The sequence below is a fragment of the Seriola aureovittata genome, chromosome 22 (assembly GCF_021018895.1).
Source record: "Seriola aureovittata isolate HTS-2021-v1 ecotype China chromosome 22, ASM2101889v1, whole genome shotgun sequence".
NCBI lineage: Eukaryota > Metazoa > Chordata > Actinopteri > Carangiformes > Carangidae > Seriola > Seriola aureovittata.
The window spans coordinates 19,517,258-19,543,572 of NC_079385.1; the positions used below are offsets into that span (position 1 = coordinate 19,517,258).

General features: G+C 38.2%; 2 protein-coding genes across 3 annotated transcripts; both read left to right on the forward strand.

The window, feature by feature from the left end:
• The first annotated feature begins 11,379 nt into the window (after positions 1-11,379).
• LOC130163178 (uncharacterized) lies at positions 11,380-17,291 on the forward strand. Of its 2 annotated transcripts, none has more exons than XM_056367103.1 (5): positions 11,380-11,558; positions 12,867-12,944; positions 13,253-13,535; positions 13,698-13,820; positions 14,163-17,291. In XM_056367103.1, the coding sequence occupies exons 3-5, from the start codon at positions 13,262-13,264 to the stop codon at positions 16,577-16,579; spliced, it is 2,814 nt and encodes a 937-aa protein (XP_056223078.1). In that variant the 5' UTR covers positions 11,380-11,558; positions 12,867-12,944; positions 13,253-13,261; the 3' UTR covers positions 16,580-17,291. The 2 variants fall into 2 exon arrangements, with proteins under 2 accessions (XP_056223078.1, XP_056223077.1); XM_056367102.1 differs by having other exon boundaries at positions 13,250-13,535; positions 14,163-17,290.
• A 2,161-nt stretch (positions 17,292-19,452) lies between these two features.
• On the forward strand, positions 19,453-25,379 carry LOC130163855 (uncharacterized). The gene is made up of 5 exons (XM_056368286.1): positions 19,453-19,593; positions 20,863-20,940; positions 21,340-21,601; positions 21,762-21,884; positions 22,218-25,379. The coding sequence occupies exons 3-5, from the start codon at positions 21,349-21,351 to the stop codon at positions 24,632-24,634; spliced, it is 2,793 nt and encodes a 930-aa protein (XP_056224261.1). The 5' UTR covers positions 19,453-19,593; positions 20,863-20,940; positions 21,340-21,348; the 3' UTR covers positions 24,635-25,379.
• Positions 25,380-26,315: the final 936 nt, after the last annotated feature.

A 26,315-nucleotide genomic window follows, 5' to 3' on the forward strand; every position in this document is an offset into this window, starting at 1 on the left:
ACAGGGCTTAAAGAACATCACTCTTTATATAACAAAAATATAACGAAAATTAGTCGCTAGTTTAGGATAACTGTACAGACAATGCATTACAACCTGTCCGCATTAGGCTTTAATGTATCACAGAGTATAACTCATCAACTGCAACTGTCAATTTACTTGGTCAGGGAGCAAAGAGTGTGGAGTATGGATGGACAAATTTTGGCCTCCAAAGACTTTAATGTATACAGTGGCTGAGATATTAGTACAGTGGATGTGAGTTATTAATGTAAATGTATTAATGTGAAAATTAAACGGATCCATCACCATAGAATTGTTTGATAGCATTAAAACAATGTGAGGAGATACCAATCAATGTTTGATCAATATCTTAAAAAACAAAAATCTTGTTTTGAGGAATTTCTCATTCAGTTTGTCAATTTAAGCAGCTTTATCTGCCTCTGTTAACTCTGTACATGTCCCAGTCTTGCCTCAGAGACAAGGATGCAAACATGAAAACTTAATGTACATAAAGTTTGCCTTTGCTTTTACAGGAAATGAAGGCTATGAACAATGCTGAGAAAGTAACAAAGGCAGGGAGGCATGTCACGGTTCTTAACATGTGGTAAAGCACTGCTAAAATTTACATGAGAGGCCTCATGCTTAAGCCTGAAAGGGGGAAGTAATACCTTTCTCTGCACATACGCCTTCATCTAGCGGTTGTCACCCTGCAATAACACTTTGACATTTTGACCTCACAAACAGATGTACTGTACATCTTGAATTTCCTATGTTTCGCTTCTTAACTAAAGGAAGAACTAAGATGAAGACGATCTTGCATATCTTGCTTAAGCAGGGGAACGACGTCTCCCGCCCTAGAGATCAATGCTTTAAACTTTACTATCTTTTTTTCTGATGGGGTTTCAAGCTTTGTGCCTGTGCTCATGTAGAGTTCACCAAATAAGGAAGCTGAGCTGAATGAGGGCGGTCAAATTGAAATTGAAAGTGTGTATTTTTCCACACTTTTCAATTTCTCGGGTCCTGATTATATTTATTATCTGTTTTCCCAGATGAGGTTCGCAGTCATTTAAAAAAGAATAAATGTTCATTCACAAACAAAATACTGCTTCACTTGATTACAATAATCCTAATCCCACATTCAAACTGACCTGTTCAACCATCCAAGCCTCAAAAATAAATCCCTGTTGTCACAGACGAGGAACATTTAAATATATAAAAATAAAAAGGCAAAATATTGGAAACAAAAAGATTTATTTTCTCAGAATTGTAGATAAAAGAAATGTTCAAGTTCTCACTGAAAGTCTTCCGTGTGGTTGGGATTGAAACTAAAATAACTGATTGAAATTAACACAATCAGTAAATGCTCAAATTCAAAATTAATTATAACTTAATATTTATACTTTGTTTTGGGGTGTAAACTCTTTTACATATGTTAAGTTTATTTTGTACCATTTTATCTTTATTCAAGTGAAAACAGTGACATTCTCCATGTGCTAAAACAAAAAGCTGATAAGAAATTTACCTCTAAAATCAGATTTGTGTTTTTATTTTTCTACTTAAAGTTTAAACTCTTAGAACTTATATTTTATTTTCTTACATTTTTACAGAATGAGACTTTTGTAAAATAAACTAATATCTGATTAAACCTTGACAAAACTCAAAGTCACTTCATCAGAACTTTAGAGATCATAAAGCAGAACTTTGAGCGGTCCGTTTCAGCTTCAGTAGTTTGTGCTGAAATGCTTCATTTGCTTCACCATCGTGATGCAAATGGGCGAACTGACGCACCAGAAGGGTTTCTGGAACTCATCCAGTAGAGTCACAACAGAACTGTTGAGCGAGTCGGGGTTGCCTGCGTTTGAATGCATCTTTGAATCTCTGAAGGGGGTGTGTCCAAACCAAGATCCTAGAAGCTACTACATCAGCCAGATAACTCACCACAAAACCTTAACATGTCACTAGAAACATTATGTGTTAATTGGCTTTACTGAGTTTTAGCAGAGCTGGTTAAACAGAATCAGACTAGCTGTTTCCATATTTCCAGTCTTAACGCTGTACAGCACTGGTCCCAGGATAAAGTAAAGATGGATGTCATATATTAACAAAGTGTTGGACAGACTGAAGGGCCCCAATAATAAGGCTGGACTCTTAGATGCCATTATAATGCAACAGTAGGCAAATCACAAAGAGCTTACATTACATAAAATGTAAAAAGACTATCTAAGAAGTAGAACTACCACTTCTTAGCCCAATTATTAGGCATTGTTCCCTGTCTGGAAATTATGCGGCAGGTATGTTGTGTTCAAGGATGAAACATTTGGGTTTTTAACAACAGCACGTAGGTCAAGGATTAGTCATAAACACACTATTTTGTTGATATAAAGACTTTGAATCAGGAAAAGCATAGATGGATGTCATTCATTAACAAAGTGTTAGAGTGAAGAATCAGAATGATAATGCAGGACTTGTTGAGGGTTGTTATCGTTTGCTGAAAATTATGTGGCAGGCATGTTGTGTTAAAGAACGAGACAATGTAAAAAATACATGTAGTGGTGTCATACATATTATAAAAGTTTGGCTCTTTGTAGCGTCACAGTTAATACATAACAGCTTACAGTTTTGTTTTACAATCACAATCATAAATCACTTATTGCCAGATATGAGGTTTATAGAGTCTGTCCTTTCATTGTAATAAATGTTAAATATTGACATATTGACTAGATTAAACAAAGCAGAAACAACAAACTATTGAAAAGAGTTAGATAAAGTAAAGCTGCAGACACTACTTTTTGTTTTTGTCTGAAGACAATTTAAAGTCAGATTTCCAGTCTTTGCCTATTAATAAAAATATTCAATATGTAAATATGTAAAGAGATGGTACCATCAGAAGGTTATACCTGCTAACATATATTTGTTGTATTAATAATCACTGGAGAATAGTTTGAACATCTGACATTCAGAAATTGACCTTGTTTTTAAATTAAAATATGATTGGATATATTTATCATCAAGGTAAAGAACTGGTTGATTTCCCTACATACATACATATTCCTTATCACTTTGTCATCATTTATTATTAAAACTAGTTTTGAGTTTGTCCCCCTGAAACGTGACAATTCAGATAATTAGTTAGTGCTGCAAGTCTCTACAGTTAATGCAGCGGTCATGAGTCCGATTTTATTAAACTTCCACCAGAGCCACAGAAGACTTTTACACCTGTTTCTAAAGGCTGAGTTGCAATCCTTAAAGTCTGACTGTTACATATTTTGCTTTGTTACAATATCCATAACCAGTCCATACTCTATTCTGTACACTTGTGTACTTTCTGGTGCTGGTCTGAGGCTGCCTGTGTAAATCCATAAAAGGATAAGTGAGTATGTTTATCAGATGGTAGTATTGTTTCAGTTGGGGAGGAGACTCACTGCAACATCTTTAACAGGAAGTCTAGCAGAGACAGTCGAGGCCAGGACAGTAACCACGTCTCTCCAACCGAGGATTATAACTTATATATGGTTCACTAGCTGTTAGACAGAACAATCTAAATGTATTGCTCATCTTTCTACATCTGAAAGACTCTGTGGTGAATTCAATTTGGTGAGTTTTTAAAGTGTTTATTGTTTGAATGGATGTTACATGTCTAGTTTTTCGGTGTATAACTTGTATCATTGTCTCTGCTGTCTAATTTCTATTTTGGGGAGAAAACTTTTTCATGTTTATTTCCTGTCCTGGAATCAACTGAACTAAATTGGCAACACTGTACTACTGTGAGAGTTTTGAAGGGCTCCCGACATAAACAAAACTGAAGCTGAAACACAGGAAGAATCTGCAGCGGGTCTCTACGGGTTACAAATGTTTAATTATCAGCTACTGGCCTTCTGCAGCGTAGAGCAGGGTGCAGATGGATTGTTACTGATAAAGTCAAAGTGTCTTATCTTACTTTCAACTTGGCCCTTGGAGCAGCACAGCGTAAATATTTACTTAAATCACATTATATGTATGACTGCCTAAGATGTAAATCTATCTGTATAATTGAATCTTGATGTGTGAACAAAGGGTAAGGAAGTAAAAGAGCAGAAAACTTCCAGACTGCTTCTACCAGGAACTGTATGTGGTTTTAACCATGAGGGTGAATAAGGTTATGATTTCTCCTCAGGTGTTTAAGGCCTCTCTTTTAGTTGGCTAGCTACCAAACTCAGGTAAGTTTGATTCTTACACCTTATAGTGTCACAATGTTCAGCTACTGGGTTAAAATACATTTCCTATCTTGGTCTTAAGGCCGGTTTATGTTCTCACAGAACTAGTCCTTGAGACGTGCTTTCCGACCACGTCAGAAACCAAATGTGTTTATGATTGAACGGCCAAACTGGAGGAAATGAAGTGATAAGTCAGATGACAGAGAGGAAATTCCTGAAAGACATTAATAGTGTCACATAAAGTTGTGTTAGAAATTTAAACTAGAACTACTGCCTTACATTCGCATGCCTCTGCCAAACAGGTAAGTTGCAAGAAATGGAGATAAAACACTGAGTAAATGTTTTTGTGGAACATGATGATGTCACAGTGAAGTTGACCTTTGACCATTTGGATGGAAAATGTCCTTTCATATAATCCTTTTAGAAAATTGACCTATATTACGCCATAATTAGAAAGCATATATGAATTTGTGACCTTGACCTTTGACAACTAAATTCTAATCAGGTAGTCCTTGAGGCCAAGTGAACATATGTGTCAAATCTGAACTCAAATTTATACGATTGTCCGTTTCATAAAATGGCTGACACAGGCATCCGCTATATTACATCAGAAAGATTTTATTTAAAAAATGGGTCATAGAAGAATCTTTAAACAGTATCTCTGGGACATTTCCTCTGAGGGGAAGCCACAGTTGCTTCTCTTACTGCTGTTCAGCCGAGGAAGCCAAGTGAATTCCTGCAATTAGACAGGAAGCAGCTATTAAGCTGTATTTCTGTTAAAATGTTTGAAAGCATTTTGAAGTGTCTCTGATTATAAAATCTTCAATATACTGTCAATATACTTCACTTCTCTTGCAGGTTTTGGCATCTAGCTCAACCACAGTGTCACCCACAGCTGTAGCAGCACTGGCTGATACAGGAGGGTAGGTCCTTCTGTTCCTTACATTGAGAGTTACACTGAATATCTGTCAGCTCCTGATCAGCAGCTGACCTCTGATCTCTGACTTTAAGCACTAAGAATGACCATGGTGAAGTAGCTAATCATTATTACTTTCATGGCAGTAGTCCAGTGTTATTAACTGATCATTCATCATCTTCTGTAGAGGTATGTGAGATAAAGTATGTTATTAGATTTGAACTTATTCTGTTCCAGTATAAATACAGACTGTGATACAAGAGAACAGTAAGTAAGAGAACAGCACTATGTTGAAAACATGATGTTGCCTACTGTAATTCATAAAGACCGGAAACAACATTGGATCAAGCAGGAGACAAATTGCATTTAAGATGCACATATCCAAAAGTCTGATGGGAAAATTTCTCGTATTTACAGCAGGAAGCCATAATGGCGACACTTAGAGAGGAGCTCTTGAATATTCTGCGGGATTTAAATGAGAAACAGTTTAAGCATTTCAAATTTTACCTGAGAGACGATGGCATCCTGGAAGGCTTTACAAGAATCCCACTGGCTGACCTGGACAATGCAGACAGGCCGGACACGGTGGACCTAATGATAAATAAATATCGAGATCGTGGAGCTCTGAAGGTAACCTTGAAGGTTTTACAGAAGATCAGCAGGAATGATCTGGTGGAGCGTTTGCAAAACTTCAGACCGAAAGGTGCGTTGGGTGAAGATAAAAAGAATAACTTCTGAAAAACAGTGGTATCACATTAATCAGTTATCACGAGTTATGAATTAAAATATTCTATTAATAGAAATGTGTTAACAAAAAATAATTATTATTTGTCTTTCTTTATGGTTCGTCCTGTGACTCCCAGTCACAGAAACTAAAGAACCCCCAGCAACCACCCATCCACTGGCTCTCGCTCTGGGCGACTTTGTTGAAGAACAAAGTCTCGATCCTCTTGAGTTGGCTTTCATGGCTGGCACTGTTTTTAAAGGTGAGGCCACTGAATCTACCTGTCACTGCACCTACCCAGAACAACTCCTGCACTTCTCTCAGCAGAAAGGTTAAAGTCATTCAAATTAATTGGAACAAATTGCAGGCCATTTTGAATGAGTTTAATCTTGATTTTTTTTTGAAAAAGTGACAGCGAAGAAAAAAGTGACAGTCATGATTTATTGAGGTTAAATCCTTGTTTTCAAGATCTGAATAAAGAAGTCATAAACCTAAACTAACGTGTTAATTAAAGTGAAAAAAGTCTGCAGGTTAAAATATTACATTACAACTGTTCTGTAAGACTGACTGTGTATGTGTGCCTTGCCTTTTTTTAGACTTCAACCCATTTCATGTTGGTGCTCACACAGAAAGATCTAACAGAAAGAAGGCCAGACCACTAAGGTGGGTCCAGCAGTTTGCAGTGGAAGTGACTCTGGATCACGATACAGCACACCCCAATCTTATCGTGTCTGATGATGGGAAACAAGTAAAACATGGTGATTTCAGGAAGAAACTACCAGACACCCCTGAGAGATTTTACAGATGTGTAAATGTTTTAGGAAAGCAGAGTTTCTCCTCTGGAAGATTTTACTATGAGGTTCAGGTTAAAGGGAAGACTGCTTGGGCTTTGGGAGTGGCCAAAGAGTCGATCAAGAGGAAAGGAAATATCACAGCAAGCCCCAATAATGGTTACTGGACTATAATGTTGAGGAATGGAGATGACTATGAGGCTAATGATGAGAATCCAGTCAGTCTCTCTCTGAATCAGAATCCACAGAAGGTGGGGGTGTTTGTGGACTATGACGAGGGTATGGTCTCCTTTTATGACGTAGATTCTGCAGATCATCTCTACTCCTTTACTGGATGCTTCTTCACTGAAAAACTATTCCCATTTTTTACACCATGTACCAATGATGGTGGTAGAAATTCTGCCCCCCTCATCATAACTCCTGTCAAACACGATGAAGCATATGAAAGAAAGAAGGCTGAGCTGCAGAGTGTCCAGCAGTTTGAAGTGGAAGTGACTCTGGACACTGATACAGCACATCCCAATCTCATCCTTTCTAATGATGGAAAACAAGTACATCATGGTGATGTGAGGAAGAATCTCCCAGACAGCCCTAAGAGATTCAACAGTTGTGTTAATGTCTTAGGAAAGCAGAGTTTTTCATCAGGAAGATTTTACTTTGAGGTTCAGGTTAAAGGGAAGAGGGCCTGGACTGTAGGAGTGGCCAAAGAGTCAACTGACAGGAAGGGAAAGATCACACTCAGTCCTGAAGATGGTTTCTGGACTGTATGGTTAAGGAATGGAGATGAGTACATGGCTAATGATGACCATCCAGTCCGTCTCTCTCTGAATCAGCGTCCTCGGAAGGTTGGGGTATTTGTTGATTATGAGGAGGGACTGGTCTCCTTTTACGACCCAGAAGCTGCAGATCTTCTCTACTCCTTTACTGACTGCTCCTTCACTGAGAAACTCTATCCATGCTTTAGTCCCTGTACTAATGACAATGGTAGAAACTCTGCCCCCTTAATCATATGTCCTGTCAATGAAACACTGAACCACAAGACACATGACTTTGGTATTCTAAAAGAAGAATATGAAAGAAAGAAGGCTGAGCTGCAGAGTGTCCAACAGTTTGCAGTGGAAGTGACTCTGGATCCTGAAACAGCACATCCTGCTCTCATCCCCTCTGATGACAGGAAGCAAGTTCATGATGGTGACATGGAAACGTTGGAAAATGGAGGTGAATACAAAGCTATTGATGACTATCCAGTTCCTCTCCCACTCAATCGCCAGCCTCAGAAGGTTGGAGTGTTTGTTGATTATGAGGTGGGTCTGGTCTCCTTTTATGAGACCAGACAAGCTCCTGCACTTCTCTCAGCAGAGAGGTTAAAAGCATTTGAATTAATTCGAATAAATTACAAGTAATTTCAAATTTGTTCAATCTTGATTTTTTGAAAAAGTGACAGCTCCCATGACAGAGCTTATGATTTATTGAGGTTAAATCATTGTTTTCAAGATCTGAATGAAGCAGTCATAAACCTAAACAAATATTTAATTAAAGTGAAAAAAATTGCGGGTTAAAGGGGTTTAAAGGGGTTGATGAAGCGCTTTGCTACAGTTGCAGCCTCATATAATGGAGAACCAGGATCAGGTTTCTGTGGTCAGTCTTTCAGAAAGTCCTCCAGTTCCTTCCCTGTTGTGACAGTCACTTCTCCAGATAGTTCACTGATGCTTCACTTTCTCCACATCTAATTTATGTAGTTGTAACTTAACAGCCTGTCAGACGGTTACATGTCACTGTCCCAGTGTGGTTGCTGGTCTCATGAGATCAGAGTTGACACGGAAAATACTCAGAAATTGTGTTTGATGGAATTTACAGAGTGACGGTCGACTTGGTGTGATCACTGTGGACTGGTGACCTCAACATTTCATTAGCTGTGTATATAAGAATCAATTCTCAGATCAGCAACATTGAATATTGGTGATTTCATTTGCTTGACCTGTACAGAGGTGCTTATTGAACACAAGTATGTTTCTTGTTCATCTTTCAGGTCCTGGTCCAGACTCCAAGACTCAAAGTGTCTCAGCAGAGAAAAAGCTGAATTCTGTTCGGAGTGAGTTCATCAATAGAGTCACTGAACCTGTTCTTAGGCAGCTGCTGGATAAACTCCTGGAGTGTGAGGTGATAACTGATAATGAAAGTGAAGCAGCTCTTGCGAACCCAACCAGGGCTGACAAAGCTCGAGAGGTAATCAACATCGTGCTAAAAAAAGGATCAAAAGCCAGTTCAGCTCTGATCAATGCTCTGTGTAAGCTCGATCCATACATGTCAAGTGAGCTGAAGTTAACATGAAGCAGAAACAGAGTGTGTCAAGGTGTTTGTGTCTGACACCAACCTCCATTTTCATTTTTACACCTTCACTGAGAAACTCTACCCATTCTTTAGTCCCTGTATTAATGGCAGTTGTAGAAACTCTGCCCCCTTGATCATATGTCCTGTCAGTCAGAGTGATTACATTATTCCTGCTGTTTAAAGGCCTCTACACCCACAGAGCTGTTCTGTTATTCTGGTTGAGTTGTGATGAAAACCTAACACAGCACAAGTAAGAATAATAAAGGTTTATATCATCTCACCTCAAAGTACCAAGTGGTGCTTAATCACTCATGGTGCTATGGTTTGATAAGTGGGTCACACTCTTGTTTGTATCTTGTACTCAGTTAACACATTAAAATCTCTTTAGATTGTACCATGAATGTGAAGAGCTTTTAAAATGGAATCTGCTGTAATGACTGTTTATTTCAAATTCTGCTGAATTTTTTTATTACTTCCTTTGTTTATTTTTATTTTTGATATATTCCATTGCAACAATCACCATTGTAAAACATCACTTTCCCCAAACAGTCTAATATGCTTAAAATGTAAATCTCTAAATGTTTCCCCATCTGCCAAGATAGACACAAAATCGCAGTAGCTATACTCAAACTGATTGAGTTTTTTTTTTCTTATACTGTTTATACTTGTCAAATTCAGACACAAATGCATATTGAATGAAGATTGATTGATTGAATGAATGAATGAAAGAAGACAGGAACTGATGGAAAGGTTTGCTTTCATCAGTAATGTTTGTAAACAGCAAGACAAAAAGCTTTTGAATAGTGTAAGCAATGAGGGACATGATTTGAAAAATAATGTAATGGTGTTTGGTTGTAGTACCATGTTTTGCCAGTAGATGGTGCCATTTCCTGTTTAATGACATGGAGAAACAAATGTGTGTGCTGCCTTGCTCTGATTCCTGCCACGTGCTCCAGTTCCATCTCCTGAGATGGGACTTGGTTTGTGCATATGTATATTCTACCACTCATGTCTGTAGAGGTGGTTGTATCTGGCAAAGAATAATGGTTGATGTGTAACACACACTAAATGAACAGTGTGCAAATCCCTGACTTGTTTTTGTCTGTTGGCTTTCCAAGTTAGCTTATGTTGAAGAAAACATTAACTGAGATTTACATGAAACTGAAACCGGGGATCATTAAAGGCCAGGTACCAGCCACCTTATAGCAACAAGGATCCTGGACCTTAAGGAATATCTCTGAGACCAGGCGTCAGCCACAGTGGGGCCTTTACCCTAATAGGCACCGCAGGGAACAATGGGGAGCCAACCAATAGGAGCACTACACTATTTCCAGAATCTTTTGTATGGACGCCACTATGACATAATGTATAGCTATAAAGATACGGGACTGGTTAAATAAAAAATCCCTGAATACATAAATATATACATATTCCTCTTTACTTTGTGTTGTCATTTATTTATGAATGTTCTGATGTGTTTCCCTCTACAGCAGAAAGAGAAAACGGGTGTAAAGCATCTCCTGATGTCTTACTGCAGAGATTTGATTCTGTAAAGCCAGTAACCCTGGTATTACAGAATATCATAAATGTCATAAAAAATGGCTATCCAAAGAAAGTACACATATTTCTGACCACTTGCAAGAGCTGGTTTGAGAAAGTGACCAATATAAATGAATGATGGACTTCTGTTGGTTGCACTACACAACACAAATGTGTGATTTATGCTTTTATGGGAGTTTGTGGGAGACAGCAACATCTGAAGTTTTAAATTACACATGTAGTGGTTTCATACATATTATACATTTATTGCCATTGTCTGAAGACAATTTTAAGTCAGATTTCCAGTTTTTGCCTATGAATAAGAATATACAATTAGTAAATATGTCAATAAATGGTACCATCAGAAGGTTATACCTGTTAACATATATTTGTTGTATTAAAAATCACTGGAGAATATTTTGAACATCTGACATTCAGAAATTGACCTTGTTTTTAAAATATGATTGGATATATTTATCATCAAGGTAAAGAACTGGTTGATTTCCCTACATACATACATATTCCTTATCACTTTGTCATCATTTATTATTAAAACTAGTTTTGAGTTTGTCCCCCTGAAACGTGACAATTCAGATAATTAGTTATTGCTGCAAGTCTCTACAGTTAATGCAGCGGTCATGAGTCCGATTTTATTAAACTTCCACCAGAGCCACAGAAGACTTTTACACCTGTTTCTAAAGGCTGAGTTGCAATCCTTAAAGTCTGACTGTTACATATTTTGCTTTGTTACAATATCCATAACCAGTCCATACTCTATTCTGTACACTTGTGTACTTTCTGGTGCTGGTCTGAGGCTGCCTGTGTAAATCCATAAAATGATAAGTGGGGATGTTTATCAGATGGTAGTATTGTTTCAGTTGGGGAGGAGACTCACTGCAATGTCTTTAACAGGAAGTCTAGCAGAGACAGTCGAGGCCAGGACAGTAACCACGTCTCTCCAACCGAGGATTATAACTTATATATGGTTCACTAGCTGTTAGACAGAACAATCTAAATGTATTGCTCATCTTTCTACATCTGAAAGACTCTGTGGTGAATTCAATTTGGTGAGTTTTTAAAGTGTTTATTGTTTGAATGGATGTTACATGTCTAGTTTTTCGGTGTATAACTTGTATCATTGTCTCTGCTGTCTAATTTCTATTTTGGGGAGAAAACTTTTTCATGTTTATTTCCTGTCCTGGAATCAACTGAACTAAATTGGTAACACTGTACTACTGTGAGAGTTTTGAAGGGCTCCCGACATAAACAAAACTGAAGCTGAAACACAGGAAGAATCTGCAGCGGGTCTCTACGGGGTTAGAAATGTTTAATTATCAGCTACTGGCCTTCTGCAGCGTAGAGCAGGGTGCAGATGGATTGTTACTGATAAAGTCAAAGTGTCTCATCTTACTTTCAACTTGGCCCTTGGAGCAGCACAGCGTAAATATTTACTTAAATCACATTATATGTATGACTGACTATATGTATATATTTGTATAATTGAATCTTGATGTGTGAACAAAGGGTAAGGAAGTAAAAGAGCAGAAAACTTCCAGACTGCTTCTACCAGGAACTGTATGTGGTTTTAACAGTGAGAGAGTGAATGAAGTTATGATTTCTCCTCTGGTTTTTAAGGCCTCTCTTTTAGTTGGCTAGCTAGAAAACTCAGGTAAGTTTGATTTTTACACCTTATAATGTCACAATGTTCAGCTACTGAGTTAAAATAGAATTCCTATCTTGGTCTTAAGGCCGGTTTATGGTCTCACAGAACTAGTCCTTGAGACGTGCTTTCCGACCACGTCAGAAATCAGAAGTGTTTATAATTGAACGGCCAAACTGGAGGAAATGAAGTGAAGAGTCAGATGACAGAGAGAGGGGTATGTGTGATATGTTTTTAAAAAAGAGTATATATAAATATATTAATTTGTGACCTTGACCTTTGACAACGAAATTCTAATCAGGTAGTCCTTGAGGCCAAGTGAACATATGTGTCAAATCTGAAGTTAAATTTATACGATTATCAGTTACATAAAATGGCTGACATAGACATCTGCTATATTACATCAGATAAAAGTATAAATCCTGCCTTGCAATGAGAAAGGGCACATACAATTCCAACAACAATGTAAATCAATTTAAAAAGTGGGTCATAGAGAAATCTTTAAACAGTATCTTGTTCTGGGACATTTCCTCTGAGGGGAAGCCACAGTTGCTTCTCTTACTGCTGTTCAGCCGAGGAAGCCAAGTGAACTCCTGCAATTAGACAGGAAGCAGCTATTAAGCTGTATTTCCTTTAAAATGATTGAAAGAATTTTGAAGTGTCTTTGATTATAAAATCTTCAAAATACTGTCAATATACTTCACTTCTCTTGCAGGTTTTAGCATCAAGCTCAACCACAGGAAATAGGACGAGTGTCACCAACAACTGTAGCAGCACTGGCTGATAAAGGAGGGTAGGTCCTTCTGTTCCTAACATTGAGAATGACACTGAATATCTGTCAGCTCCTGATCAGCAGCTGACCTCTGACCTCTGAGTTTAAGCACTAGGAATGACCATGGTGAAGTAGCTAATCATAATTAATTTCATGGCAGTAGTCCAGTGTTATTAACTGATCATTCATGATCTTCTGTAGAGGTATGTGAGATAAAGTATATAGTTGGATTTGAACTTGAAGCAACATTGGATCAAGCAGGAGACAAATTGCATTTAAGATGCACATATCCAAAAGTCTGATGGGAAAATTTCTCGTATTTACAGCAGGAAGCCATAATGGCGACACTTAGAGAGGAGCTCTTGAATATTCTGCGGGATTTAAATGAGAAACAGTTTAAGCATTTCAAATTTTACCTGAGAGACGATGGCATCCTGGAAGGCTTTACAAGCATCCCACTGGCTGACCTGGACAATGCAGACAGGCCGGACACGGTGGACCTAATGATAAATAAATATCGAGATCGTGGAGCTCTGAAGGTAACCTTGAAGGTTTTACAGAAGATCAGCAGGAATGATCTGGTGGAGCGTTTGCAAAACTTCAGACCGAAAGGTGCGTTGGGTGAAGATAAAAAGAATAACTTCTGAAAAACAGTGGTATCACATTCATCTCAGTTATCACGAGTTATGAATTAAAATATTCTATTAATAGAAATGTGTTAACAAAAAATAATAATTATTTGTCTTTCTTTATGGTTTGTCCTGTGACTCCCAGTCACAGAAACTAAAGAACCCTCAACAACCACCCATCCACTGGCTCTCGCTCTGGGCGACTTTGTTGAAGAACAAAGTCTCGATCCTTTTGAGTTGGCTTTCATGGCTGGCACTGTTTTTAAAGGTGAGGCCACTGAATCTACCCCTGTCATTGCACTGACCCAGAACAACTCCTGCACTTCTCTCAGCAGAAAGGTTAAAGTCATTCAAATTAATTGGAACAAATTGCAGGCCATTTTGAATGAGTTTAATCTTGATTTTTTGAAACAGTGACAGTGAAGAAAAAAGTGACAAAAGAGCTCATGATTTATTGAGGTTAAATCCTTGTTTTCAAGATCTGAATAAAGAAGTCATAAACCTAAACAAACCTGTTAATTAAAGTGAAAAAAGTCTGCAGGTTAAAATATTACATTACAACAACTGTTCTGTAAGACTGACTGTGTATGTGTGCTTTGCCTTTTTTTAGACTTCAACCCATTGCATGTTGGTGCTCACACAGAAAGATCTAACAGAAAGAAGGCCAGACCATTAAGGTGGGTCCAGCAGTTTGCAGTGGAAGTGACTCTGGATCACGATACAGCACACCCCAATCTTATCGTGTCTGATGATGGGAAACAAGTACATCATGGTGATGTCAGGAAGAAACTACCAAACACCCCTGAGAGATTTTACAGATGTGTAAATGTTTTAGGAAAGCAGAGTTTCTCCTCTGAAAGATTTTACTTTGAGGTTCAGGTGAAAGGGAAGAGGGCCTGGACTGTGGGAGTGGCCAAAGAGTCTATCAAAAGGAGGGGAATGATCACACTCAGTCCTGAAAATGGTTTCTGGACCATGGATTTGAGTGATGGAGATGAATACAAAGCTATTGATGACCTAGTAGCTCATCTCTCTTTGAAGTCTAATCCAGAGAGGGTAGGAGTGTTTGTTGATTATGAGGAGGGTCTGGTCTCCTTTTACGATGTAGAAGCTGCTGATCATCTCTACACTTTCACTGACTGCTCCTTCACTGAGAAACTCTACCCATTCTTTAGTCCCTGCACTAATGACAAAGGTAGAAACTCTGCCCCCCTCATCATTTCTCCTGTCAAACACAATGAAGCATATCAAAGAAAGAAGGCTGAGCTGCAGAGTGTCCAGCAGTTTGCAGTGGAGGTGACTCTGGATACTGATACAGCACATCCTGCTCTCATCCTTTCTGATGATGGAAAACAAGTACGTTGTGGTGATGTATGTAAGAAACTCCCAGACAGCCGTGAGAGATTCAATAATTGTGTTAATGTCTTAGGAAAGCAGAGTTTTTCATCAGGAAGATTTTACTTTGAGGTTCAGGTTAAAGAGAAGACTGCGTGGACTGTGGGAGTGGCCAAAGAGTCTATCAAAAGGAGGGGAATGATCACACTCAATCCTGAAAATGGTTTCTGGACCATGGATTTGAATGATGGAGATGAATACAAAGCTATTGATGACTTAGTAGCTCATCTCTCTTTGAAGTCTAATCCAGAGAGGGTAGGAGTGTTTGTTGATTATGACGAGGGTCTGGTCTCCTTTTACGATGTAGAAGCTGCTGATCTTCTTTACACCTTCACTGGCTGCTCCTTCACTGAGAAACTATACCCATTCTTTAGTCCCTGCACTAATGACAAAGGTAGAAACTCAGCCCCCTTGATCATATGTCCTGTCAAACACAATGAAGAATATGAAAGAAAGAAGGCTGAGCTGCAGAGTGTCCTGCAGTTTGCAGTGGATGTGACTCTGGATACTGATACAGCACATCCCAGTCTCATCCTGTCTGACGATGGAAAACAAGTACATCATGGTGATGTGAGGAAGAATCTCCCAGACAGCCGTGAGAGATTCAACAGTTGTGTTAATGTCTTAGGAAAAGAGAGTTTTTCATCAGGAAGATTTTACTTTGAGGTTCAGGTTAAAGGGAAGACAACCTGGACTGTAGGAGTGGCCAAAGAGTCAATTGACAGGAATGGGGATATCACACTGGGTCCAAAATACGGATTCTGGACTGTAGGGTTAAGAAATGGAGATGAGTACAAGGCGATTGCTTCTCCTTCAGTTAATCTCTCTTTGAATCAGCGTCCTCAGAAGGTTGGGGTGTTTGTTGATTATGATGAGGGACAGGTCTCCTTTTACGATGTAGAAGCTGCAGATCTTCTTTACACCTTCACTGACTGCTCCTTCACTGAGAAACTCTACCCATTCTTCAGTCCCTGCACTAATGACAAAGGTAGAAACTCTGCCCCCCTCATCATTTCTCCTGTCAAACATGATGAAGTATATCAAAGAAAGAAAGCTGAGCTGCAGAGTGTCCAGCAGTTTGCAGTGGATGTGACTCTGGATACTGATACAGCACATCCCAGTCTCATCCTGTCTGATGATGGAAAACAAGTACATGATGTTGATGTGAGGAAGAACCTCCCAGACAGCCCTAAGAGATTTGATCGTTGTGTTAATGTCTTAGGAAAGCAGAGTTTTTCATCAGGAAGATTTTACTTTGAGGTACAGGTTAAAGGGAAGACAGACTGGACTGTAGGAGTGGCCAAAGAGTCAATTGACAGGAAGGGAAAGATCACACTTAGTCCTGAAGATGGATTCTGGACTGTATGGTTAAGAAATGGAGATGAGTATGAGGCAATTGATTCCCCTTCAGTTAATCTCTCTCTGAATCATCGTCCTCAGAAGGTGGGGGTGTTTGTGAATTATGAAGATGGTCTTGTTTGCTTTTATGATGCAGAAACTGCAGATCTTCTCTACGCCTTTACTGACTGCTCCTTTACTGAGAAACTCTACCCATACTTTAGTCCCTGTAGTAATGACAACGGTAGAAACTCTGCCCCCTTGATCATATCTCCTGTCAATTGCAACAATTAGATTACTCCTGCTGTCCTTTATAGGCCTCAACACCCACAGAGCTGTTTTGTATTATTCCGGTTGAGTTGTGACAAAACCTAACACACAGTGCCAGTAAGAATAATAAAAGTCTGTATTGACTCACCTTAAAGTACTAAGTGGTTTTTAACTGCTCATGGTGCTATAGCTTTATGAGTGGGTCACACTTTGGTTTGTATTTTGTATTCAGTTGGCACATCAAAAACTCTGAGTGTACAATGAGTGTGAAGAGCTTTTACAATGGAACCTGCTGTACTGACTTTGTATTTCAAACTCTACAGAATTTTGTTATTGCTTCATTTGTTTATTTTTATTTTTGATATGTTTCATTGCTACGTTTATCTTTTATTGTTTATACTTGTCAAATGTGGACACAAATGAATATTGAATGAAAATTGATTGACTGATTGATTGAATGAATATATGAACTGATGGAAAGGTTTGTTTACTTATCAAGAAAACAAGCTTTTGTTTTGGAAAAATTCATATTTTTCAAGGTTAATTTTTGTATTGTAATCTAATGCTCTCAAATGGAAAAATTAAAGGAAATGTTTGACTTGACATTTGACTTACATGAAACATTGTCATTAATAAACTTTGAAGTATAAAATAAAGTGGCACTTAATGATCAGTGTTTTTGTTGCATTATGAAAAAATTACAACTGACAAACTTCAGGAACTTTTCTTCCAAACAAAACAATCTTAACTCTTCAGACTGACACTTCAACAACATAAGTCTGTAATATCTTCTCCTCCTCACAAGCTTAAAGAACATCACTTATTATATAACAAAAATATAACGGAAATGAGTCGCTAGTTTAGGATAACTGTAGAGACAATGAGTGCATTACAACATGTCTGCATTAGGCTTTAATGTATCACAGAGTTTAACACATCACCTGTAAATGTCAATTTACTTGGTCAGGGAGCAAAGAGTGTGGAGTATGGATGGACAAATTTTGGCCTCCAAACACTTTTATGTATACAGTGGCTGAGATATTAGTACAGTGGATGTGAACGTTATTAATGTGAAAATTAACTGCATCCATCTCCAAAGAATTGTTTGATATCATTAAAACAATGTGAGGAGATACCAATCAATGTTTGACAATGTCTTCAAAAACAAAAATCTTGTTTTGAGGAATTTCTCATTCAGTTTGTCAATTTAAGCAACTTTATCTGCCTCTGTTAACTCTGTACATGTCCCAGTCTTGCCTCAGAGACAAGGATGCAAACATGAAAACTTAATGGACATAAAGTTTGCCTTTGCTTTTACAGGAAATGCAGGCTATGAACAATGCTGAGAAAGTTACAAAGGCAGGGAGTCATGTGACGGTTCTTAACATGTGGTAAAGCACTGCTAAAATTTACATGAGAGGCCTCATGCTTAAGCCTGAAAGGGGGAAGTAATACCTTTCTCTGCACATAAGCCTCCATCTTGCGGTTGTCACCCTGCAAAAACACTTTGACATTTTGACCTTACAAACAGATGTACATGTTAAATTGACTCTGATGTTTCGCTTCTTAACTATGGGAAAAACTAAGATGAAGGAAGGAAGGAAGAAAGATCTTGCTTAAGCAGGGGAAAGTACTTCTCCCACCCTAGAGATCAATGCTTTAAACTTATCTTTTTTCCTGACGGGGTCTGAAGCTTTGTGCCTGTGCTCATGTAGAGTTCACCAAATGAGGAAGCTGAGCTGAATGACAGAGAGTGAGGGCGGCCATCTGTACAAAACTAATGATGAGAAGTGGCAGTTTTTCAAGCTTTAGTTAGTATATTTTATTGATATACAGACTTTGCCCCGGGAAAAAGCATAGATGGAAGTCATTCATTAACAAAGTGTTAGAGTGAAGAATCAGAATGATAATGCAGGACTTGTTGAGGGTTGTTATCGTTTGCTGAAAATTATGTGGCAGGCATGTTGTGTTAAAGAACGAGACAATGTAAAAAATACATGTAGTGGTGTCATACATATTATAAAAGTTTGGCTCTTTGTAACATCACAGTTAATACATAACAGCTTAGTTTCGTTTTCAATCACAATCATATATCATTTATTGCCAGATATGAGGTTTATAGAGTCTGTCCTTTCATTGTAATAAATGTTAAATATTGACATATTGACTAGATTAAACAAAGCAGAAACAACAAACTATTGAAAAGAGGTAGATAAAGTAAAGCTGCAGAGACTACTTTTTGTTTTTGTCTGAAGACAATTTAAACTCAGATTTCCAGTCTTTGCCTATTAATAAAAATAATCAATATGTAAATATGTAAAGAGATGGTACCATCAGAAGGTTATACCTGTTAACATATATTTGTTGTATTAATAATCACTGGAGAATATTTTGAACATCTGACATTCAGAAATTGACCTTGTTTTTAAAATATGATTGGATATATTTATCATCAAGGTAAAGAACTGGTTGATTTCCCTACATACATACATATTCCTTATCACTTTGTCATCATTTATTATTAAAACTAGTTTTGAGTTTGTCCTCCAGCAACATGACAATTCAGATAATTAGTTATTGCTGCAAGTCTCTACAGTTAATGCAGCGGTCATGAGTCTGATTTTATTAAACTTCCACCAGAGCCACAGAGGACTTTTACACCTGTTTCTAAAGGCTGAGTTGCAATCTTTAAAGTCTGACTGTTACATATTTTGCTTTGTTACAATATCCATAACCAGTCCATACTCTATTCTGTACACTTGTGTACTTTCTGGTGCTGGTCTGAGGCTGCCTGTGTAAATCCATAAAATTATAAGTGGGGATGTTTATCAGATGGTAGTATTGTTTCAGTTGGGGAGGAGACTCACTGCAATGTCTTTAACAGGAAGTCTAGCAGAGACAGTCGAGGTCAAGACAGTAACCACGTCTCTCCAACTGAGGATTATAACTTATATATGGTTCACTAGCTGTTAGACAGAACAATCTAAATGTATTGCTCATCTTTCTACATCTGAAAACTCTGAGGTGAATTCAATTTGGTGAGTTTTTAAAGTGTTTATTGTTTGAATGGATGTTACATGTCTAGTTTTTACAGTGTATAACTTGTATCATTGTCTGTGCTGTCTAATTTCTATTTTGGGGAGAAAACTTTTTCATGTCTATTTCTGTCCTGGAATCAGCTGAATAAAATTGATTGTGAGAGTTTTGAAGGGCTCCCGACATAAACAAAACTGAAGCTGAAACACAGGAAGAATCTGCAGCGGGTCTCTATGGGGTTAGAAATGTTTAATTATCAGCTACTGGCCTTCTGCAGTGTAGAGCAGGGTGCAGATGGATTGTTACTGATAAAGTCAAAGTGTCTTATCTTATGTTCGATTTGGCCCTTGGAGCAGCACAGCATCTGTTTAAACTGTTTGAAAGCGTACAACATAAATATTTACTTAAATCACATTATATGTATGACTGCCTAAGATGTAAATCTATTTGTATAATTGAATTTTGATGTGTGAGCAAATGGTAAGGAAGTAAAAGAGCAGAAAACTTCCAGACTGCTGCAAAGTCATGGTAAGTTTGGTTTTTACACCTTATAATGTCACAATGTTCAGCTACTGGGTTAAAATAGATTTCCTATCTTGGTCTTAAGGCCGGTTTATGGTCTCACAGAACTAGTCCTTGAGACGTACCGTCCGACCACATCAGAAACCAAAATTGTTTATAATTGAACGACCAAACTGGAGGAAATGCAGTGAAAAGTCAGATGACAGAGAGAGGGGTATGTATGATATGTTTTTAAAAAAGAGTCTATATGAATATATGAATTTGTGACCTTGACCTTTTGACAACGAAATTCTAATCAGGTAGTCCTTGAGGCCAAGTGAACATATGTGTCAAATCTGAAGTTAAATTTATACGATTGTCGGTTTCATAAAATGGCTGACACAGACATCCGCTATATTACATCAGAAATGTTTCTGACTATCCGACATCAAGTTCAGACAAAGTATAAATCCTGCCTTGCAATGAGAAAGGGCACATACAATTGCAAAAACAATGTAGATTAATTTTAAAAAATGGGTCATAGAGGAATCTTTAAAGAGTTTCTTGTTGTAGGACATTTCCTCTGAGGGGAAGCCACAGTTGCTTCTCTTACTGCTGTTCAGCCGAGGAAGCCAAGTGAATTCCTGCAATGGTGGAGACAGGAAGCAGCTATTATGCTTTATTTCCTTTAAAATGATTGAAAGAATTTTGAAGTGTCTTTGATTATAAAATCTTCAATGTACTGTCAATATACTTCACTTCTCTTGCAGGTTTTGGCATTTAGCTCAACCACAGGAAATAGGACGAGTGTCACCAGCAACTGTAGCAGCACTGGCTGATACAGGAGGGTAGGTCCTTCTGCTCCTAACATTGAGAATGACACTGAATATCTGTCAGCTCCTGATCAGCAGCTGACCTCTGACCTCTGACTTTAAGCACTAAGAATGACCATGGTGAAGTAGCTAATCATTATTAATTTCATGGCAGCAGTCCAGTGTTATTAACTGATCATTCATGATCTTCTGTAGAGGTATTGTGAGATAAAGTATGTTGTTTGATTTGAACTTATTCTGGTCCAGTATAAATACAGACTGTGATACAAGAGAACAGCACTATGTTGAAAACATGATGTTGCCTACTGTAATTCATAGAAACATGAAGCAACATTGGATCAAGCAGGAGACGAATTTCATTTAAGATACATACATACAAAAGACTGATGGGGAAATTTCTCATATTTACAACAGGAAGCCATAATGGCGACACTTAGAGAGGAGCTCTTTAATATTCTGCTGGATTTAAATGAAGACCATTTTAAGCATTTCAAATTTCACCTGAGAGACGATGGCATCCCACTGGCTGACCTGGAGAACGCAGACAGGCCGGACACGGTGGAGCTAATGATAAATAAATATCGAGATCGTGGAGCTCTGAAGGTAACCTTGAAGGTTTTACAGAAGATCAGCAGGAATGATCTGGTGGAGCGTTTGCAAAACTTCAGACCGAAAGGTGCGTTGGGTGAAGATAAAAAGAATAACTTCTGAAAAACAGTGGTATCACATTAATCAGTTATCACGAGTTATGAATTAAAATATTCTATTAATAGAAATGTGTTAACAAAAAATAATTATTATTTGTCTTTCTTTATGGTTTGTCCTGTGACTCCCAGTCACAGAAACTAAAGAACCCCCAACAACCACCCATCCACTGGCTCTCGCTCTGGGCGACTTTGTTGAAGAACAAAGTCTCGATCCTCTTGAGTTGGCTTTCATGGCTGGCACTGTTTTTAAAGGTGAGGCCACTGAATCTACCTGTCACTGCACCTACCCAGAACAACTCCTGCACTTCTCTCAGCAGAAAGGTTAAAGTCATTCAAATTAATTGGAACGAATTGCAGGCCATTTTGAATGAGTTTAATCTTGATTTTTTTGAAAAAGTGACAGTGAAGAAAAAAGTGACAGTCATGATTTATTGAGGTTAAATCCTTGTTTTCAAGATCTGAATAAAGAAGTCATAAACCTAAACAAACGTGTTAATTAAAGTGAAAAAAGTCTGCAGGTTAAAATATTACATTACAACTGTTCTGTAAGACTGACTGTGTGTGTGTGCTTTGCCTTTTTTTTAGACTTCAACCCATTTCATGTTGGTGCTCAAAAAGAGAGATCTAACAGAAAGAAGGCCAGACCATTAAGGTGGGTCCAGCAGTTTGCAGTGGATGTGACTCTGGATCCTGAAACAGCACATTGTGCCCTCTTCCTCTCTGATGACAGGAAGCAAGTTCATGATGGTGACGTGTGGAAGAATCTCCCAAACAACCCTAAAAGGTTCAAGAGATGCGTCAATGTATTGGGAAAACAGAGTTTCTCCTCTGGAAGATTTTACTATGAGGTTCAGGTTAAAGGGAAGACTGCTTGGGCTTTGGGAGTGGCCAAAGAGTCGATCAAGAGGAAAGGAAATATCACAGCAAGCCCCAACAATGGTTACTGGACTATAATGTTGACAAATGGAGATGAGTATGAGGCTAATGATGAGAATCCAGTCAGTCTCTCTCTGAATCAGAATCCACAGAAGGTGGGGGTGTTTGTGGACTATGACGAGGGTATGGTGTCCTTTTATGACGTAGATTCTGCAGATCATCTCTACTCCTTTACTGGATGCTTCTTCACTGAAAAACTATTCCCATTTTTTACACCATGTACCAATGATGGTGGTAGAAATTCTGCCCCCCTCATCATTTCTCCTGTCAAACACGATGAAGCATATGAAAGAAAGAAGGCTGAGCTGAAGAGTATCCAGCAGTTTGAAGTGGAAGTGACTCTGGATCCTGAAACAGCACATCGAGCCCTCTTCCTCTCTGATGATGGGAAGCAAGTTCATGTTGGTGATGTGTGGAAGAAACTCCCTGACAACCCTAAAAGGTTCAAGAGATGCGTCAATGTATTGGGAAAACAGAGTTTCTCATCAGGAAGATTTTACTATGAGGTTCAGGTGAAAGGGAAGACTTCCTGGAGTTTAGGAGTGGCCAAAGAGTCGATCAAAAGGAGGGGACAAATCACACTGGGCCCTGATGATGGTTTCTGGACTATATGGTTAAGAAATGGAGATGAGTACATGGCTAATGATGACACCCCAGTCTGTCTCACCCTCAATCACCATCCACAGAAGGTGGGAGTGTTTGTTAATTATGACGAGGGTCTGGTCTCCTTTTACGATGTAGAAGCTGCTGATCATCTCTACAGTTTCACTGACTGCTCCTTCACTGAGAAACTCTACCCATTCTTCAGTCCCTGCACTAATGATGGTGGTACTAACTCTGTCCCTCTGATAATCTGTCCGGTCAATCATGAGGAAGAATATGAAAGAAAAAAAGCTGAGCTGCACAGTGTCCTGCAGTTTGCAGTGGATGTGACTCTGGATACTGATACAGCACATCCTGCTCTCATCCTTTCTAATGATGGAAAACAAGTATATCATGGTGATGTGAGGAAGAACCTCCCAGACAGCCCTAAGAGATTTGATAGTTGTGTTAATGTCTTAGGAAAAGAGAGTTTTTCATCAGGAAGATTTTACTTTGAGGTTCAGGTTAAAGGGAAGAGGGCCTGGACCGTAGGAGTTGCCAAAGAGTCGATTGACAGGAATGGGGATATCACACTCAGTCCTGAAGATGGATTCTGGACTGTATGTTTAAGAAATGGAGATGAATACAAAGCTGTTGCTTCTCCTTCAGTTGACCTCTCTTTGAATCAGCATCCTCAGAAGGTGGGGGTGTTTGTTGATTATGAGGAGGGACTGGTCTCCTTTTACGATGTAGATTCTGCAGATCTTCTCTACTCCTTTACCGACTGCTCCTTCACTGAGAAACTCTACCCATACTTTAGTCCCTGTACTAATGACAAAGGTAGAAACTCAGCCCCCCTCATCATATCTCCTGTCAAACACAATAAAGAATATGAAAGAAAGAAAGCTGAGCTGCAGAGTGTCCAGCAGTTTGCAGTGGATGTAACTCTGGATACTGATACAGCACATCCCAGTCTCATCCTGACTGATGATGAAAAACAAGTATATTGTGGTGATGTATGTAAGAAACTCCCAGACAGCCCTAAGAGATTTGATCGTTGTGTTAATGTCTTAGGAAAAGAGAGTTTTTCATCAGGAAGATTTTACTTTGAGGTTCAGGTTAAAGGGAAGACAGACTGGACTGTAGGAGTGGCCAAAGAGTCAATTGGCAGGAAGGGGAAGATCACACTCAGTCCTGAAGATGGTTTCTGGACTGTATGGTTAAGAAATGGAGATGAGTATGAGGCAATTGATGCCCCTTCAGTTAATCTCTCTCTGAATCAGCATCCTCAGAAGGTTGGAGTGTTTGTTGATTATGAGGAGGGTCTGGTCTCCTTTTACGATGTAGATTCTGCAGATCTTCTCTACACCTTTACTGACTGCTCCTTCACTGAGAAACTCTATCCATACTTTAGTCCCTGTAGTAATGACAACGGTATAAACTCTGCCCCCTTGATCATATGTCCTGTCAAACACAACAATTAGATTACTCATGCTGTCGTTGAAAGGCCTGAACACCCACACAGCTGTTTTCTGTTATTCCGGTTGAGTTGTGACAAAACCACACACAGCGCCAGTAAGAATAATAAAAGTCTGTATTGACTCACCTTAAAGTGCTAAGTGGCTTTTAACCGCTCATGATGCTATAGCTTTATGAGTGGGTCACACTTTTGTTGTATTTTGTATTCAGTTGGCACATCAAAAACCTTGAGTGTACTATGAGTGTGAAGAGCTTTTACAATGGAATCTGCTGTATTGACTTTGTATTTCAAACTCTGTAGAATTTTGTTATTGCTTCTTTTGTTTATTTTTATTTTTGATATATTCCATTGCTACGTTTATCTTTTATTGTTTATACTTGTCAAATGTGGACACAAATGCATCATTGAATGAAAATTGATTGACTGATTGATTGAATGAATATAGGAACTGATGGAAAGGTTTGTTTACTTATCAAGAAAACAAGCTTTTGTTTTTGAAAAATTCATATTTTTCAACGTTAATTTTTGTACTGTAATATAACACTCTCAAATGGAATCAATGTAATGTCATTATTTTCTGAGAATGTGAATTAAAAGAAATGTTTGACTTGACAATTACATGAAACATTGACATTAATAAACTTTGAAGTATAAAATAAAGTGGCACTTAATGATCAGTGTTTTTGTTGCATTATGAAAAAATTACAACTGACAAACTTCAGGAACTTTTCTTAAAAAAAACAAAACAATCTAAAGTCTTCAGACTGACACTTCAACAACATAAGTTTGTAATATCTTCTCCTCCTCACAAGCTTAAAGAACATCACTTATTATATAACAAAAATATAACGAAAATTAGTCGCTAGTTTACGATAACTGTACAGACAATGCATTACAACATGTCTGCATTAGGCTTTAATGTATTACAGAGTTTAACTCATCACCTGCAACTGTCAATTTACTTGGTCAGGGAGCAAAGAGTGCGGAGTATGGATGGACAAATTTTGGCCTCCAAAGACTTTAATGTATACAGTGGCTGAGATATTAGTACAGTGGATGTGAGTTATTAATGTAAATGTATTCATGTGAAAATTAAACGGATCCATCACCATATAATTGTTTGATAGCATTAAAACAATGAGGAAATACCAATCAATGTTTGATCAATATCTTAAAAAACAAAAATCTTGTTTTAAGGAATTTCTCATTCAGTTTGTCAATTTAAGCAACTTTATCTGCCTCTGTTAACTCTGTACATGTCCCAGTCTTGCCTCAGAGACAAGGATGCAAACATGAAAACTTAATGTACATAAAGTTTGCCTTTGCTTTTACAGGAAATTAAGGCTATGAACAATGCTGAGAAAGTAACAAAGGCAGGGAGTCATGTCACGGTTCTTAACATGTGGTAAAGCACTGCTAAAACTTAGATGAGAGGCCTCATGCTTAAGCCTGAAAGGGGGAAGTAATACCTTTCTCTGCACATACGCCTTCATCTAGCGGTTGTCACCCTGCAATAACACTTTGACATTTTGACCTCACAAACAGATGTACTGTACATCTTGAATTTCCTATGTTTCGGTTCTTAACTAAAGGAAGAACTAAGATGAAGACGATCTTGCATATCTTGCTTAAGCAGGGGAAAGTATGTCTCCCGCCCTAGAGATCAATGCTTTAAACTTTACTAT

Excerpts from the sequence above, each read along its gene's own strand:
- LOC130163855 (XM_056368286.1), top strand. The coding sequence starts at position 21,349 with ATGGCGACACTTAGAGAGGAGCTCTTTAATATTCTGCTGGATTTAAAT. Across the intron at positions 21,602-21,761 it reads GCAAAACTTCAGACCGAAAG|TCACAGAAACTAAAGAACCC; the intron begins GTGCGTTGGGTG and ends TGTGACTCCCAG. Across the intron at positions 21,885-22,217 it reads GGCTGGCACTGTTTTTAAAG|ACTTCAACCCATTTCATGTT; the intron begins GTGAGGCCACTG and ends CCTTTTTTTTAG.
- LOC130163178 (XM_056367103.1), top strand. The coding sequence starts at position 13,262 with ATGGCGACACTTAGAGAGGAGCTCTTGAATATTCTGCGGGATTTAAAT. Across the intron at positions 13,536-13,697 it reads GCAAAACTTCAGACCGAAAG|TCACAGAAACTAAAGAACCC; the intron begins GTGCGTTGGGTG and ends TGTGACTCCCAG. Across the intron at positions 13,821-14,162 it reads GGCTGGCACTGTTTTTAAAG|ACTTCAACCCATTGCATGTT; the intron begins GTGAGGCCACTG and ends GCCTTTTTTTAG.